At 47.2% G+C, this 18369-nt stretch overlaps 1 protein-coding gene across 1 annotated transcript in view; it reads right to left on the reverse strand.

Annotated features, from left to right (window-relative positions):
• The window catches only part of LOC146193376 (MAM and LDL-receptor class A domain-containing protein 1-like), a 204074-nt gene that overhangs the window by 123226 nt on the left and 62479 nt on the right, over window positions 1-18369 (reverse strand). Inside the window, 2 exon segments of the mRNA XM_084600530.1 lie at window positions 7862-8107; window positions 8206-8299. Coding sequence (XP_084456656.1) covers window positions 7862-8107; window positions 8206-8299 — 340 coding nt within the window.

The following is an 18369-nucleotide window of genomic DNA, read 5'->3' on the forward strand; positions in this document are numbered from 1 at the left end:
TAACCGAATGGCTAGACAGTCAGGAAGTCTCGGAACAAATTGTGCTTGCACCTGAGAATGAGACACAGCTTGGGGAAGCGGTCGAGCAACGCGATAGAAGCAGCGAGCTGATCGAGTCTCGAACAGAAGTGTCTAGGGTTACCTTGGTCGAGCCACTGGCAGCTGAGACGGTTGGAGCCGACTCCATCGGCGAGAAATCCGAAGTGACACCGTCCTGCACGCATTCCCACGTAGCTGTAAGCACTCCACCAATCGAGAGTGAGGAATTGGCAGTAAATCAACCGCCTGACATCTCAGAAGCAGAAGCTGTCAAGCGTGGCGGAGATGTAGTCAAGCTAGTAGACGACAAATTGGCAATTTCCGAAGTCAGGGTCGACGTAGATCATGACACACAGAAAGACGAAGTGCCGTTCATGGAAACTGCGCAGCCCACGAGTGGTGAAGAGCGAAGGCAGGCCCATGACGCGGACGCTGTCGAGAACCACACCTGTGAAGTCGACAGCGAGCGACTAGACTGGAGCCATGAATCTTCCTGTCCTGACGCGCTCAATTGTATTGGCGAAAATAACCTTGGTGCGAACATGGACCTCATGCGATCCGAAGCGCCGCAGCCGTCGGACGAACGTGATCGTGCGCCGGTTAGCGCTGAGCGATGCGGCACACCGGCAGATCAGTGTAACTTGAGTGGCGAGCTTGTAGAGGATATGCCTAGCTCGGGGGCTGGAGTGAGCGAGCCTTGTCCTTGTTCGGACGCGACTGCCAGTGAGTCATGCGCTGCTGGCCACGATGCAGGCGCGGCGCCGCACTCCGACGATGTCGGCGCCATACTAGCTCCGGTTACCGGCAGCTTGAAAGAGCTGGCACCAAAAGAAAGAAAGCAAAAACTCAAGTGCCGCCGCCGAAAAGAGCGGAAAGGCAGGTGCATGAAAGAATGCTGTCATCGAAAGGTGAGAAAACGCAAACAATCGCGAAAGGAAAAGAAGCGGCGATCCCAGCGGCACAAATGCACCCGGGCTGAGAAAATGCGCGATTGGTGCGCAAAGCGTAAGGAACGAGACAGATCGTTCAACAAAGCGAGTAACTTGTGCTCGTCTGTTCTTTCACAGACAAAGTGGAAAGAAAGGTCTCGTAGAGAAATGGACAGCCGAGGCTGTAGCGGAGGGAGGAGAGCCAAACCGCCCGAATACAGCTTCGCGTTTTGCCGCTTGCGGAAGAGAGCAGCACAATGCGAACTCGGATGCTTTGAGTCGTGCATTCGAGGCATAGCTACCTTCGACGACCATTTCGTCGCTAATGGTAATGTTGTAGGCAGACTGTGAAAAATTAAAGGACCTCCTTGCTTCCTCAGTTACGGTCTACGGTCCAAGTGATTTCAAGGAGACTCTTTTCCATTACTGATTATTACTTTCCCTGCTATATAATGTATCAATATTGTGCAAAATTGTTGTTTGAACCTTGTGTACTGCATCCTATACACTTGTCTCTTGTTGTAGTGGGAGCAAAAATGGGACAATTTAGCTAACTGAATTTTAAATTTTGCCTCTGTCTGGTGTTTGACGGGTGACCGAGGGTACTTGCTTGTGTTGGGTGTTGCCTGTTGTCGGTCGGTTTTGCAAGCCGCAGAAAAGTCTACCGTTACCAGTGGCTAGTGACAAGGGCATTGGAGCGACCCGAGCGAAGTTGATGGGCGTGCCCCGGCAACAAGGCTGTCGGCAGAGATCCTGACCTGGCGAGTGGAACCCGACGCACGTGAGGCTACCTGGCGCCCGGACACTGTACGCGAGCTTGGAGGAACCTGGCGAACGAGCGCGCCCGGCATCCGAGCCACATGCGAGCAGCTTGTCTTCCCGGCGCATTGTCTGATGGCGGGGGTGCTGTTGTGCCTGGCCAAAGCCGCCCAGAAATTCAGCCGGACGCCAAACTTCTTCGGTGAACGCCTCCTTCACAAAGTCTGGATACTTCTCTGCAAAGCACCAATGCACTGGAGGCGAGCCGTGCCAAAGGGATAGAAGCGACGTGTTTCAACATGAGCTGAGCGTCCAGACAGCACGGCGCCGTGGCCCTGACGGTGAACTTCTCGCCCCGCGGCATATTTGAATCGAGAGCGCAGCAAGCTCTCCCATTGGCCCTGCGAAAGTGCTGCCGTCGGATTGGACCGTTTTGAGCGTCAACGGTTCTCGGCGACGGAGTCTCAAGTGCTTCCTTTCGAGACTCCGAGTGCGAGTTCGTCACTAGCGTCCATCGGGAGCAGTTCGCCCCCTGACAGTGCGGACGCGGCGGAATCTGCCCGGCCGTCACTGCGCGAGAACAGTCGCGTACGGCTATGTTAGCTTTCGGCCCCAGAGCCGAACTCGTTGTTTAAATGCCTGTAGATAGTGTATAAAGCTTTTTCTTCATCTCACCAACGCCGACTCAGATTCATCGCTACCGACCAGGGAGCTGGCAGCCCTCGTTCACGAAACGGGTGACGAGCGCTGCGTTGCCAACTCCTTGGCACAACCCTGCTGACGGTGGGCTACTGTGTTTTAACCCCACCGGCACAACAATATGCCAGCCAGTTTTGTCTGGCTGTTTTGTCTGGTACTCTTAGCTATTGGAGATGAACAGAAGAAAGTGGACCGGAATCTGCTGAGATGTGGCATAAAAATACTGATAGTTTTCTTGAGAAAGTCTCAATCTTTATTTTGTTTTCAAAGAGGAACTTGCTTCAGATTTGGTTAAGAACAGGGTGTGTACTGCAGGTGAGAGGCAGACTCCTTCAATTGTTTCTGCTTACTAACTAAATGTGGTATTTACCCTTTCTCATTTTTGTTTTTGGAGGCATGCTATATATTCAAAATTGGAGCTAGCACTCTAAAAGAATACAATGCGGAAAAAAGTCCATTAGAAAAAAAAAATACTCGTGTAAGAGATGTCAGCTTGATGGGCGACTTCAAACGGTTAAAGAGCGGCTGCGTAGTGGTTCTGAGAAAGAACCTTCTGCCAATTCGTGCTTTCAAACTGAATTTCAAGGCAAATGTCTGCGCACATTATAGGTACCAAAGCCACGGAAATAATGCGTCCGTGGGCGAAGTAAAGTTAACACTGAACCCTCGCACGCCGGTCCGTTCCCTAGGTAAATCCAACAAAGTGAGAATGTTTGTGAACGGTTCGATGTACGTCAAAAGTGCGTGCTGAAGCTAAGTTACGTTGTGGGGTCACCTATGGGGGTGAATTTTCCTGGGCTCTTAACGCGCCCTACAATACCGAAAATACAACATACCTCATAAAATCAAATTTTAAAGTGTTAATTAACCATTTCAGTTAATTAGTTAATTGATGGCGGCATTCTTGATATAACATGGGGCCCTCCATAGCCCCTAATGCAGCCCCAGCGCTAAAATACATCTCCACCAGCTACATTTTTGTAAACAATTTAGACCCTCTAAAATAACAGGCTGTATAGGTCGTAAAATCATATTTGAAGGCATCTCGATCACGAGCACAGGCCAGTGTCAATAAAAAAATTATTTAATAGGACGAACTCGCCCATAGAGCAATTGGAACTCCCCGTAGAGATAAAAAAACGCCTTTACCTTTAAACTACATATTTTTGGTGATGCTAAGCTTGTAACATAAAAAATAAAAATGCAGTAGGTTGTATTACAAACGTCACTATTAAGGTCCAAATAAATAATGATTCATTGAAGACTTCTGTCTTCTAAATGTTAGATAATATTTGAACCATAAGGTTATAACCGTTGAATACATTTAATGAACCGCATAGGTCTTATCAAGTTTCTTGCACTTTTTGCATAAAGATGTCTTCCTACTATCCTTGTATATCAATTGCTCGTATCTGTTTGCTAGACTACACATGCTGTAGATTTCTTCTACAGAGAAATGTTTTGTCTACTTTGGAAGCTTTGATTATTACTAGGATCCGTAAATATTCGCAGGAAGCTAGGTCTAAACATTGTTGTAGAGATGTCTAAGGTGATGTTCAAAAGCCTCGTTAAGGAACAGCAATTTGCTGTTGCAGCGAAGCAGTGAAAGTGATAGACGAGTATGTATACTTAGTCACTTGCGTCATTCATTACCCATGACTAGTTAGTCACGACTAATGACTAATGCAGGCCAATCAGCTTACTATCTGTTAAATATAAGGTCTTTACTAAGGTAATCGCTAACGGAATCAAGACAATCTTAGACTTCAATCCAGAAACGGATCAAGCACGTTTTCGGAAAGGGCACTCAAATATTGATTATATCCATACCATCAACGGGCTGATAGAAAGATGGTCGAAATATAACCAGAACTTATATATAGGATTCATTGATTAGGAAAAAAGCACTGGACTCGGTAGAAACCTCGGTATTCTTACAGGCGTTGAGAAATCAGGGGGTAGACGAGCAGTACGTGAAAGTACTGGAAGATATACCGGGTGTCCCAGCTAACTTGAACCAAGGGATACAAAATAATAATTTTGAGGTAGGTCAGTGAAACCAATTGCATTCAACTGCCAGCCTCCTTGCGCACTACAGGCAATTTTTTGTTTTGCAATGACTTAATTAGCTAATTATGTTAATTTCTCTAATTTAATAAATATCGACTTTAGACCAAACATGTGAATTGGAAACTTGTAGAGCACCTTCAGAAACCCCCATTCGATTAATTGCGATAAAGAAAGTCTCACGTGTATCTTTTTTCTGGGCTCAAAAGAAAGCCCGCGAAATACGAATAATACCACGTGACTAGCGCATTTGTGCGCCGCGATTGTGGTGCTCTCAGTCGTGGTTTGAGCGAACGAAATTAGCGGCGGCCGTGTCTCGGCCCCGTTAAAGCGGCAGGCCGATATGCCTGCAATGGCTTCTTCGCCCGCATCAGACAGCCGGCCCACGTGACGGTGCAAGTAGCGGCGAGAACGGCGAGCCGACACAGCGGAGATTCTAACAAGGCCTGCTTCTCTCCCAACAGCGAACGTCACGACAAACGGATGAGCGATACGATATCAGCCACTGAATCTGCGCGTACAGGCTTGGGTAAAGGGGAGAGATGACATCATGTGACTCGACTAAAATTAGCGCTGCATCTTCATTTGCCGGTTCTTTATCGTCATCCGCTTGTCGTGATGTTGGCTGCTGAGGTGCGTAGGCCTGGCCAAGATCGCGGTGGCGACGGGCGAGCTCGAGCTCGCTCCAACCATCGCCAACATTTCTGCCTGCCGCTGCAACGGGACAATCGGGTCACGGCCGCAGCTGATTTCGTTCGCTCAAACCACGACTGAGAGCACCACAATCGCGGCGCTCAAATGCGCTAGTCACGTGGTATATTTGTATTTCGCGGGCTTTCTTTTGGGCCCGGAAAAAAAGATACACGTGAGACTTTCTTTATCGCAATTAATGGAATGGGGGTTTCTGAAGGTGCTCTACAAGTTTCCAATTCACATGTTTGGTCTAAAGTCGATATTTATTAAATTAGAAAAATTAACATAATTAGCCAATTACGTAATTGCGAAACAAAAAATTGCCTGTAGTGCGCAAGCAGGCTGGTAGTTGTATGCAACTGATTTCACTGACCTACCTCAAATATATTATTTTGTAACCCTTGGTTCAATTTAGCTGGGACACCCGGTATATAGTGGCTGAAGAGCAACCACAGTTATACATAAATAAATGAACAAATCTGCCATATAGAAAGGTGTTAGGCAACGAGGCACGATCGCTACAGTACTGTTTACAGCTTGCTTAGAGGAAGTATTCAGAGGCTTAGAATGGGAGCAGTTAGATATAAGGGGTAATGGAGAATACCTCAGTAATCTTAGATTCGCTGATGACATTGCATTGCTAAGTAACTATGGGGATGAACTGCAAAGAATGATTGATTACCTATACAGGAATAGCAAAAAGGTAGACTTAAAAATTAATATGCAGAAGACTATGGTAATGTTAAACAGCATCGAGAAGGAACAGCAGTTTACAATAAGTAGCAAAGCAATGGAAGTGGTAGGCGAATATGTCTTCTTAGAACAGGTTGTAATGGCAGATCCGGACCATGAAAGGGAAATAACTAGGAGAATAAGAATGGGATGGAGCGCATTTGGCAATTTTTCACGGATTATGACGCGCATTACCGGTATCTCTTAGGAGGGAAGTATACAACAGTTGCATCTTATCTGTACCCACGTATGGAGCAGAAACCAGTAGGTTAACGAAAAAGGATTGTACTTAAGTCGAGGACAACGCAGATTGCTATGGAACGACAAATGGTAGGTGTAATGTTAGAAGATATGAATCATGCAGAGTGAGTCAGAGAAATAACTCGAGTTAATAGAGTTAATGACACTGTAGTACACATAAAGAAGAACAAATCAGCATGGGCGAGGAATGTAGTGCGAAGACGAAGAGAGGATAACGGATGGCTTCCTAGGATATCAAATTGTTCTGATGGAATGAAATCTTAGCGGGGGGGCGGTAGAAATTTAGGTGTGCGGATAAGCTTAGAAAGGTCTGAGGAGAAAAGGGGATGTAGCTCGCACAAGACCGGGTTAATTGGAATAATATTAGAGAGACATTCGTCCTGCAATGGCGCTCGGATGCTTCTGCTGCTGATGATGATAATAGGTGGTATCTAAGACTGGCTGACATGGCAGGGCTCAGACTTTAGTTCATTGCTTTGGTTGGTTTGTGGGGGTTAACATTCCAAAGCAACTCAGGTTATGAGCGACACCGTAGTGAAGGACTCCGGAAATTTCGACCACATGAGGTTCTTTAACGTGTACTGGCGTCGCATAGCACAGCACACGGCCGCTTTTCTTTTCGCCACCAACGAAAAGCGGCCGTCGAGGCCGGAATTCGATCCCGCATCCTTGGGAACAGTAGTCGAGTATCCTATCCACTGCGCCACTTCGGCGGGGCGGCTAAGACATTAGCTCACTTGCCTGGATGGCCTTCATTTACGTATAATTGAGTTCCGTTTTACATATTCGCACATCTAAGCACGGTATATTAGTATAAAGATTCGATTTCTATCGCACTCGGAGGTACTGCATTCGTTTTCGATGCGGATTTTAGTGACAATATTTCTACTCTATTCGCTTTGGAAAATCCAGTTTGTTACTATCATGAGTTCCATTTGTTGCTCGCTGTTCTAGAGCTCCAGGTGCAGCCATTACTGTTGCATTCTCCAGCCTGTAACGTCGTATGCGCATTCGAATCCAAGATTTGTCTGTACAGCAAGGCACCCATGATTTTACAATTTAAGGCCTGAATATTAACGGGACGGGCTACAGTGGACATAGTGTAGGACGTATGCGCCAAAGAAAGTCCTAACAATGAAATGCTACGCTGTAGGCATCGCGGACAGAGAATGAGGGAAATGCTTATGCATAAAGACCACCGGCATGCCTTTGGAAGGTGGTGGGTGGCGGGCGAAAAATGGAAGGATGAGATGGCAACCGAACGCACCATCAGGTGCCATGAATTCAAGATCAGACGTTTTTAGGCGGGGCTTTTTATCTATATGACGGGCACTCTTTCACAAAACTTTCAATGAAATGCCGCTTTCACAGCATTTCGTGTGGCGTCCAGCGGAATGAATTCAAACCATAAGAAACAAGGACTGTAACGTGATGTTCGATTGTGTCTCAGACTGATGTCCAATAATACTTTGGCTTAGGCTCAAACTTACAAGTTAATAAGACTAGACTACGAGTGGACCTACGCTAATTATCATATAAACGCAATAAAAAAACCAAGAAAACAACCTGAACACCAATTTGTGTGTGCTTTCGTACAACCTAAGCAAGCTAACTTGAGCTGCTCACGCAATTCCTTCGAGACCCCAAATGCGAGTACCATAAGTGATTTTTTGTTTACTGACCATGTCGGCGATCGTCAGCGCCGGTCGGAGGTGACTGCGGGACGTCTCCAATCGGCACCCGAAGCCATGCGGTGCGGCCGCGGTTCAGAAGACCTTCAAGCTGCCAGCCGCAAGAGCCATTGCTGAAGTCGCAGTCGCCGCAGTCGCGTTCGTCCGCGCCATTTCTGCAGTCCACCACGAAATCGCAGACGTGCTCCATGGTCACCGTCTGCTTATTCCCGCAGTCGAACATCTCCGTCGTCCGCGCTGCACATTGGTTATTAGAAAAGAAATAATGCCAACGTGAGCATACGTCACATCCATTTACAGCTATTTCGGAACGGCGATTTCCTATGTGTACTCACTGGACTCATCGCAGGGTGCTTCATTCAACATCACGTCGTCGATAGCTGCGAAACCATCTGCGTTTGTTCCCGAAACGGCGAGAATTGGTACAGCCTGAAAGAAAGCGACAGCAGTCAGCTACTTCAGAGCATTTGGTGCATTAAAAGTAATGTCACATGCTTATACCTCAAGGGAAAAATAACTTAACTTCATAACCTAATAACTGCTATCATTTGTGCTGTCAATATGCAATTGAACATTGTTTAAGAGAGACGTTGATGCATCTTTGTAATTCAGTGTAAAGGAGGAGGAGGGGCAGCAGGAGGAGCATATAATTTATGCATGTAATTTACGGAACAAAGCGTCCTCGCTCTCAACAGCCATTCCTCTCGCAATCGCTCAGAGACCAGGCTTCGGATTTAAAGCATCGGTATGAACTCCTGTCAAGTCGCTGCTTAGAAAATGTTCGCCGGATTTCGGCGAATAGATGTGGTGTATGCACCGTATTGCAGAAAAGAAAAAACAATCTTTCTCAATTAATTCAAAGTGCAGTCTTCTTTTAAAAAAGTATAGAACTACAATTGGGCCACTTCTTACGGCTTGTGATGAATTACGACTCACTCTGCTTTTTATTTTTCGAATATCTCAATTCCGCTGATGTATCATTACTTCTTTTATTGCGTGTGGATTCCACGTACTGACATGTGCTGACTGTTATGTACTGACGTGTGCTGAAACATAAGCTCTCACTTTTGCAGCATAGGTGTTCAGTACGTAATACTTAGCTGATAAATGTTCGCTTTACCAGCAGTGAATCTGGAAAGTGACAGTAGAAAATACCTATGTGAAATGACCTTACGGACGTTCTTCGTTGAGCAGATTTTAGACTGTCACGTTTGGTTCTGTAGTGCATTTATGTAGGTCGGAGCTATATTGTATGTAAAATATTGGACCAACGCTTTCAACCACAAAAAAAATATATATATTACTGTAGACCATTGGAACTGCTACCTCTGAGAATGCCGAAGCGGTAGATATTGAAGGATTTTCATTATTCGATTCGCGCGATGCGTCCGCGTCTGCGTTTCCTTGCAAGAAAGGCCGCGTGGAACCACTATACTCGCTTTGGTGGCGTGCCCTTTGCCTTTGCGGCGGCAATCGACCGACACAGCCTGTCATTAACGCAGCGGACTCGGCCATAAATGGTTGTACTCCCTAGACGCGACACTATCTGATCCTCTTCACGCGTGCTTGACCTTAACGCCGTGAATGCATCTCGTTCGGCCGTGGGCCTCATGTTATCTCACAGGCTACACTGACGACGGTGTGGCCTGTGATGCGTCTTTGAGCCATCTCTGCTTCAAATACAACAACAATGGTCGCCGAATGAATTTGGTGTAATAGGGCTCGTTTGGACTCGATTGGTTTGAAACAAAGCTTGGCGTCTCAAAGCGACTTCGGCTATTGAGGGCTTTGGGAAATCTGACAACCTGAGATTCTTTAACTTGCACAAACATCGCGGAGTATCGTGCGCCTTGTTTTTCGCCTTCATTGGGAAGGGTCGCCGCTCTCAGAATTCGATCTCGCGGTCATGGGTACTACAGTCAAGCACACTAACCACTGAGCCACTGGGGGGGGGGGGGGGGGGGGGGGTAGAAAGGCTTTCGCATAAAATAGGCCGTGAATTGTGGTGCTGTCGGAGACTCTTGAGAGTTCCTTGGACTGCAAGAAGATCAAATCAGTCGATATGGTCGACCATAAACCCTGACTGCTCATTGGAGGGTCAAATTCTAAGGTAAAGCTCAGCTACTTTGGTCATCTGATGAAAAGAGAGGGGTCGCTGGAGAAAGATTTGATGTTGAGAAAGGTTGAGGGTCGCCGGAGAAGGGGTAGGCAGCGAACGCGATTGTTAGATGGCATCCTCGAGGCGCTGCAGATGAAGTTTTGTGATGTTAGGAAGATAGTGAGAGACCGGAAAGCGTGGCGTGAAATGGTCCATAAGGACACGAAGGGTCGGAAAGGACTGAACGACTGAACTGAACTGAGGCCATGTTTCTAGTTTATCAAAATTTAACCAATTAATCGACGATAAAAGCATAACTTTTCCAATGACATGGTGTTCGCCATAACAATTTACTTTTATGCCATATTGTGATTTCAATTTGGGGAAACTGCTAACATGCAGTCCTTAGACAGATGTACTTGTGCTCAGTTCAGTTCAGTCGTTCAGTCGTGTCCGACTCTTCGTGACCCTATTGACCATGTCACGCCACGCTTTCCGGTCTCTCACTATCTTCCTAACATCACATAACTTCATCTGCAGTGCCTCGAGGATGCCATCTAACCATCGCGTTCGCTGCCTACCCCTTCTCCGGCGACCCTCAACCTTCCCCACATCAAATCTTTCTCCAGCGAATCCTCTCTTCTCATCAGATGACCAAAGTAGCTGAGCTTTAACTTTCGAATTTGACCCTCCAATGAGCAGTCAGGGTTTATGGTCGACAGTATCGACTGATTTGATCTTCTGGCAGTCCAAGGAACTCTCAAGAGTCTTCGCCAGCACCACAATTCAAACGCCTCAATTCTTCGGCGGTCAGCCTTTTTCACGTCCATGAAGGGGGTACTTGTGTTACTAACACCGAAAAATGTTATAGAGGACACATAAGCACCTCCTTATGTATGATGACATAGCGTACGCTAACGCCCAACCTAGAAGCACCCCGCTTTAAACAAGCCGCATGAGCGTGGCTGCGTGGCCTAGGAGTAACGTGAATGCAAGTATTCAGGCAGTCTGACTCTAATACCCACCTCCCATGTAAAAGAAGAGGGGCTATGTTGGCGGCTCCTGCTAAACGCAACGTCAAGCAACCCTACGTCCAATAAGTACTCGGTATTGTCACCCTCCTGCTAGCGCCATATTCGTGATTTTGCTCTCCCCGCGACACCGGCCCTAAAAGCCAATTTTCGGTAAAGATAAAGAGAAAAAGGCAAACAGAGAACTTCGCTTCAGGGCAATATTAAGCAACGAATATACCCGAGGCGTAGGTCCTCAAATCAACTGACCCGTCAGCTGGCCCGAGGCTAGTGAAGTCCGCCAGCTAGTTGAAGGGTATGGAGAGTTAAGGAACTAAATGGCAATGGGGCATGAAAAAAATCAAGTGGTCTAAATTAGCATAGCATAACAAATATACCTAGAAATATTTGCTCGTCTACCGTCTCACGCCCGTCGCTGTCTCCTTCAAAATGTATGCTGCGGTGGTACTGCATGCAGTCGGAGCGTGGCTGGTTCACAGTTATCCACTGCAATTAGCTGCTTTTAGTACGCGATTACGGAAGCCTCCGTTTCCTTCGTGAGAACATCTGCATGGTAATGCAGCCTTTTGAACATCGGAAGGGGCGGCAATTTAGTATTTCACTTAAGCCACTCTAAAGTTTCTAATGGTGACAGCGATAATTAAGTATTTCTTCACCCCATGCTCTGCTAGTATGTCTGGAGGATGTAAGTAATCGAACAGTTGTTTTTCATTTTAATACCTTGATACGAGTGCTATGTCCATATGAATATTGTGCATATTTGAAGGCGACTGCCTTTCTCGCCTCATGAGTGGCATGCACAGGCCCTGTCTCCAGAAGCTGTGGACATAGCGGACCCCGAGAGGGTGTGGTCATGAACTCAAAAATAACACATATTCGTGCGCACCCCAGGGCTGAACCATCATCGTTCTGTATACTGGCCAAGCCTGCTCACTACTCTGTGCCGACTTCCGGCGAATGTGTCCATAATTTCCTTCTCTAGCGTAACGACGCTGGCGGGCTTACTGACAATGCGACGAGGGAGGCCCTAAGCTGATGGGCCGCTTTAACGGCAGCAGCAACAGTTAGCTCTTGGAACATTCGTCGACTTGACGTACGTGATTGAGGCAGGACGATATGGAAGGGATGGGGTCACTTGTAATTGAGAGCGATAATATTGACTCGGACAACGACGAGGAGAAAGTGCTGTGCTCGTGTGTGGAACGTAGATGTGTAACGCGAGGACGACGAAATGTCTGTGGTTCGTGCTGGGCGCCACTCGCCTGAATTTGTTCGTCTGTGCTGTGGCAAGCTTCCCCTCTGTAAATATCTGCGAATACATCTACTCTTTGTATGCGTGTATCTACGTTACATTATGCTTCTATTGGCATTGATAGCTAGTTTCCACAATGAGCAGTAACTCCTATACTTGTATTGAGCAGGAGACAAGCGTGCTGTGTAAGACAACAAGAAATTGCATCTGTGCCTTGCAGCAAGGCGAACTGCACAGCCCAAGGAGACCCAGAGATACACCAGGGAGTAAGATTATCTGAATAACGTCTACATTTAAGGTAGGAGATTGAAGGGAGAATGCGAGAGAGAAGCTATTCTCTGGTTAAAAATGGTGGCAAATAGGATAGCACCGAGTGCCGGACGTGATGGGAAAGGGACTATCGGCAGAATCGTGGAGGCGTAAACTGGTGAAGCGTTCACGCAGAATTGAGATGAGGTAAATCTATTGCCCGCAGTCGGTACAGACCGCAATGTTAAGTGGGTGATTGTGGACTGGGTTGTCACAGTCTCTCTGTGCTTCACACGCAACTATATGGCTCAGATCTAGGATGGAAAAGGGTGGTCGAACGTGTGAAGAACACGAAGACTATGGAGGATACTTTTCCAAAGACAGTTTGTGAGGAGGAGGGGAGGGGCTAATTTCGGAATAAATATGGGCCCCAAGCCGATTGAGAGCCATCGGTTTCATTGCTTTTCAATGCAGGAGTTCAAAATATTAGGCCAGTCTACCACAGTAGGTCAGAATCGGCATTTGGAGGCTGCACTTTATCCTAAAAACTAAGTTGCATTTCTGGCATGCTATTCTTTTTGTTACTGTTTTGATTATCAAGGCAACGCTGTTCTTTCTTAAAGATGCAAAAACAGCGGGGACTACTTCAGAATAGACATATAAGGCTTCAGTATCAACTTGGTTAAAATAGAGTAGCATACCTCTCCCCTTATGCCTAAAGGTGCCATTTTTATTTTAAATATTTTATTCACTGTCAGGTGCGTGGGAGAGAGTATAGCATTCCTTATGTGGGGACAAGCATTTGCGCTGTACTATTATTTTTACAAAGTGTCGGCTAGCGAGATCGTTTCGTAACGCTTGCTTTTTTTTTCCTTTGCAATTTAATATTAATAACACCTGTATATTTGCTTCATTTCAGTCAACAAAGGACACGATCCAAGCACGCTCAAGAGCTATCGCATGTGGACGAGTTTGGCAGCCGGGGTACGCAGTATATGAGTGAGCAGTGAAAAAAAAAACGGAAATAAAAACGAAATTTTGACAGGCTAAATAATTGCTTATCTGGCAAGACAACACAAATGAAGAAAAAAAATGCACAAAAAGAAAAAAAAGTTTTTGATCGTGCACCTTTTCATACAGGCGATGTAAACATTAACATGTCAAAAAAATAATTTTTCTTTCAACGTAATACCTCAACCTCGATCGAGGACTTTGATAAGCTCTCTTTATTATTATTGCTCAGTTCACAATTTGTAGAAATAATAAACGATTGTAATACATGCGAGCTTTTGTCCCATTGCTGGTAAAGATTCGAGGTATGAAATACATTTCTGGCTGACTGAGAGGCCGCACTTTAAAGTTGTCGATTTTTAACGAGCTGCGCAAGAAATATTTGTGTTACCTATCAATGTGAAATTGCTTGCGTACAGAGCATGTAAGGGCCTTCCATACAGGCTATATGCTGATTCATCACGATGGTTCCGTAAGTGAGATAAGCTGCAATCGTGTGCAGAGTGCCGCTTAGCGTGTCGGGCTTATATATTGACTGGGTGGCGAGAGTTTGAACTCTGTATCGTATTACAGATACTATTACCCCTTACATACCATGTTTCGAACCGACAGATCGCGAAAAGTTCAAGAGCGAAGGTTATATACAATTATCAGTCCCAGAAGTTTCAATATCGCTTTAATAGGGGTATTAATCCAAGATACATGAAATTCGTTTTAATTCATAAAGCGGGCATGCACAGTACGTAGTTACTATTATTAGACCGTGTTCAGAACACGTCCTACAGATTATGAAAATTGAAAAGACCGGTTTTTTACTTATTAGTAAAATCTGATTCCAATAAACCATTCCACTAATTAAGAAATGCCTATTCGTTGCATTTTATCGAATGCCTCTTCATATTGTCATGTTATAGTGACAAGGCCGTTGACACCAAAAGAAGACAGAGGCTTGATGGTACTGAAATTAACTCTTTATTGGGCTGACTTGCGCCTGGAAAAGAACTAAGCAACTCGGCGGCGGCGATAGCAACAAACGTGCTCGCCGATCGTCGAACAAAGAAAATGCCCGTCACACTTGTCAACGCTCAATTTAAAGGCTGCTCAGAACAATCTAGATGACGTCGCAAACTGCTACTAGTGCACCCTGGAACATTGTGGAAACACACGCAAGTGATCGGAATCTTCGAGACAGATCGCGGCGCATCTTTCGCGACAAAGAAAATGATAACGCGTAGTATCGCGACAACGAGCATGAACGAACACGGGATACAGAATTGATACGCGTGCCAGAATCGCTGTGATAAGGCTGCATGCCTGCAGCTGTTAAGAGACAACAAATACAGTTTTGAAGGTTTCGCGGCATTACTCCCCACTTAAAAAAACATCGCCTCGACGTTCCAAAACAGAGCAACTTGAACATAAACAATGCAAAGTGTAAACACCACATATTCTTTAACGCGCGTAATATGGCTTCAGTCGTACAACATGTACAATTTCTGGGCGTGCGCGTCGCCGTTGTGATGCTGACGTTCGTCGGGAATGACTTCATAGTCCAGCGTGCCGACGCGGCAAATGGTTTTGTACGGTCCAAAGTATCGACGCAACAACTTTTCACTTAGTCCGCGACGCAGAATTGTTGTCCAAACCCACACTTGGTCTCCTGGATTGTATTCTGCGTGACGTCGTCGTAAATTGTATCGCCGGCTGTCGGTGCGCTGTTGGTCTTTAATACGCAGTCGTGCGAGTCGTCGGGCTTCCTCTGCACGCTGCAGGTAGGCAGCGACGTCAAGGTTGTCCTCGTTGGTTACGTGCGGCAGCATTGCGTCGAGCGTCGTCGTGGCCTCCCTGCCGTACACAAACTTGAACGGGGTCGCTCTGGTCGTCTCCTGGACTGCCGTGTTATACGCGAAGATCACGTACGGCAAGATGGCGTCCCAGGTCATGTGTTCAGCATCGACGTACATGGCGATCATGTCCGCTATCGTTTTATTCAGGCGCTCCGTAAGGCCATTGGTCTGGGGATGGTACGCAGTTGTTCGTCAATGGCTTGTATGACTATTCCAAGATGGGTTGCGTCAACTCTGCCGTAAACGCCGTTCCCCTGTCCGTGATGAGCACTTCTGGGGCGCCATGTCGCAGGAGAATTTGTTGGACAAAACATTTGGCGACTTCGGCCGCGGTACTATTTGGTCATAGACGAAGCTCGAAAGGGGCCGAGGAGATCCATCCCAATTTGTTGAAAGGGCAGGTCTGGGGGCGGAATCGAGTTTAGTAGTCCTGCTGGTCTGATAGGCGGCGTCTTGCGTCGTTGGCACTCACGACGTCTTCACGTAGTGGGCAACTTCGGCAGGCAGTCGCGGCCAGTAGTACTTCTCCTGGATTCGACGCAACGTGCGTGCCAATCCGAGATGGCCTGCTGTGGGCTCTTCATGCAACGCCTGCAGAATTTCCTGACGGAGGTTTGTAAGCACTACAAGGAGTTTCGCAGTCCTGATGGGTGCGAAGTTGTTCACGAGGAGTCCATTGCTTATCGCGAACGAATATAATTGTCGCCTGAACACATCTTGAGGGGAAGCGGTCTTTCCTTCTAAGTAATCGGCTAGCGCTTTCAGCTCAGGGTCTGATCGCTGTTGTTCTGCGAAATGCTGGCGCTTACCGGTCCCAAAAAGGCGTCGTCATGGACATCCTTCGGGGGAGCGTCGACGGGAGCGCGGGATAAGTATTCTGTGTCAGAATGCTTCCGGCCCGACTTATAGACTACAATTAAGTCAAATTCTTGAAGTCGCAGGCTCCATCTGGCAAGGCGGCCGGAGGGATCTTTCAAATTAGCCAGCCAGCAGAGCGCGTGATTGTCGCTTACCACCTTGAATTGTCGGTTGTATAGGTATGGACGAAACTTAGAAGTGGCCCAGATGATCGCGAGTAATTACACTTCGGATTTTCTGAGGGACCTGCTAGCATAGGCGATTACTTTCTCCTGTCCGGCACTCTTCTGGACGAGAGCGGCTCCTAGGCCCACACTGCTCACGTCAGTGTGAATTTCGGTCTCGGCGTTTTCATCAAAGTGGCCAAGTACAGGAGGGCACTGCAGGCGGCGCTTGAGTTCGTCAAAGGCTGTTCCTTGCGGCACTTCACATTTGAAAGTTAAGTCATACTTTGCGAGCTGCGTCAACGGTTCGGGGATGCGCGAAAAGTTTCTCACAAATCGTCGATAATAAGCGCACAGACCAAGGAATCAGCGCACAGCTTTCTTGTCGGCAGGTGGTGGGAATTGTGCGATTGCAGCTGTTTCCTGCGTGTCTGGGCGAATACCATCCTTGCTAACGATGTGACCTAGGAACCGCCGTTCCTCGTACGCGAAGTGACACTGCTCCGCTTTTAGCGTTAGCCCCGATAACTTGATGTCTTTCAGCTCTGTATGCAGTCGTTTTAGGTGGTCTTCAAAGTTTGACGAGAAGACAACAACGTCGTCCAAATATACCAAACAAATCTGCCAATTCAAGCATGCCAGGACTGTGTCCATTACTCGTTGACATGCGGCTGGGGCGGAGCAGAGGCCAAATCGCATCACCTTGAACTCAAAAAGACCGTCTGGTGTGATGAATGCGGTCTTCTCGCGATCTTATTCCTCGACCTCAATTTGCCAATATCCACTCTTCAGGTCCATAGATGAGAAGTACCTTGCATTGTACAGCCGGTCGAGAGTGTCGTCGATGCGGGGAAGCGGGTAAGCATCCTTCTTAGTAATGCTATTCAAGCGGCGCTACTCAACGCAGAAGCGAAGTGTGCCGTCTTCTTCACCAAAATGACTGGTGCCGGCCAGGGGCTCTTCAATGGCTGGATTATGTCATCACGCAGCATTTCCTCAACTTGATCGCGTATGGCCTGGCGTTCTCGCGGCGAAACACGATAAGGACTTTGGCGGAGAGGTCGGACGTGTTTGTCCGTTATAATGCGGTGCTTGGCCAGCGGTGTTTGTCGTACCTTCGATGATGACAAGAAGCACTCCCTGTAGTTTCGAAGGAGACTGAGAATCTGGTCTTTCCTGCTATGGGTCAATGCCGGGTTAATGTCAAATGCGGGCTGACGGAATTGGTCCGGTACGTCTTCCAGCCTTTGGTCGTGGAGGGTGAATACATCTTTGAGGTCCGCTAATTCGTCGAGAAAAGCGATCGTCGTGCCCTTGTTGAGACGCCGGTAATCTTCGGTGATGTTTGTTACCAGCACCTGACCTTGACCTCTCCGGAATTTCGCGATGCCTCTTGCGATGCCGACACCTCGTTATTCGAGCAATTGGATATTTCCTTCGACGATGCCTTCAGCGGTTTCGATGTTTGCGCTACCTACGAAGACTGCGACGCTTGATCGGGGAGGAACGGTCAATTTTGCATCGAGGACGCTTAGAGCGAAGTGTTGCGTCGAAGTTGTCGTAGCAGGAATGGCTTTGTCTGCATAGAGCTTGGTACGCTTGGAGCGCAGGTCGATGATAGCCCTATGTTCATTTAGGAAGTCCATACCTAAAATCACGTCGCGGGAGCACTGCTGCAAGACCACAAAGCTGGTGGGGTAAGTACGCCCATTTACGGCTATTCTTGCAGTACATCGTCCCGATGGAATAATCAGGTTGCCACATGCGGTGCGAATCAGCGGGCCACCCCAAGCGGTTGTAGCTTTTCTGAGATGGGAGGCTAAGGGTCCACTGATGACTGAATAGTCAGCTCCAGTGTCTACTAGGGCAGTGACTCTGCGACCGTCGACATCAACTTCAATGTCATTTGTTCGCTTCCTCGCATTGCACGTGGGCCTTGGTGTTCGATCTCGGCTCTGTCGTTTCTTCAGGTCATGGCCGGGGCATACT

The sequence above is a fragment of the Amblyomma maculatum genome, chromosome 4, assembly GCF_055883805.1.
Source record: "Amblyomma maculatum isolate TAMU_Amacu chromosome 4, ASM5588380v1, whole genome shotgun sequence".
Taxonomy (NCBI): domain Eukaryota; kingdom Metazoa; phylum Arthropoda; class Arachnida; order Ixodida; family Ixodidae; genus Amblyomma; species Amblyomma maculatum.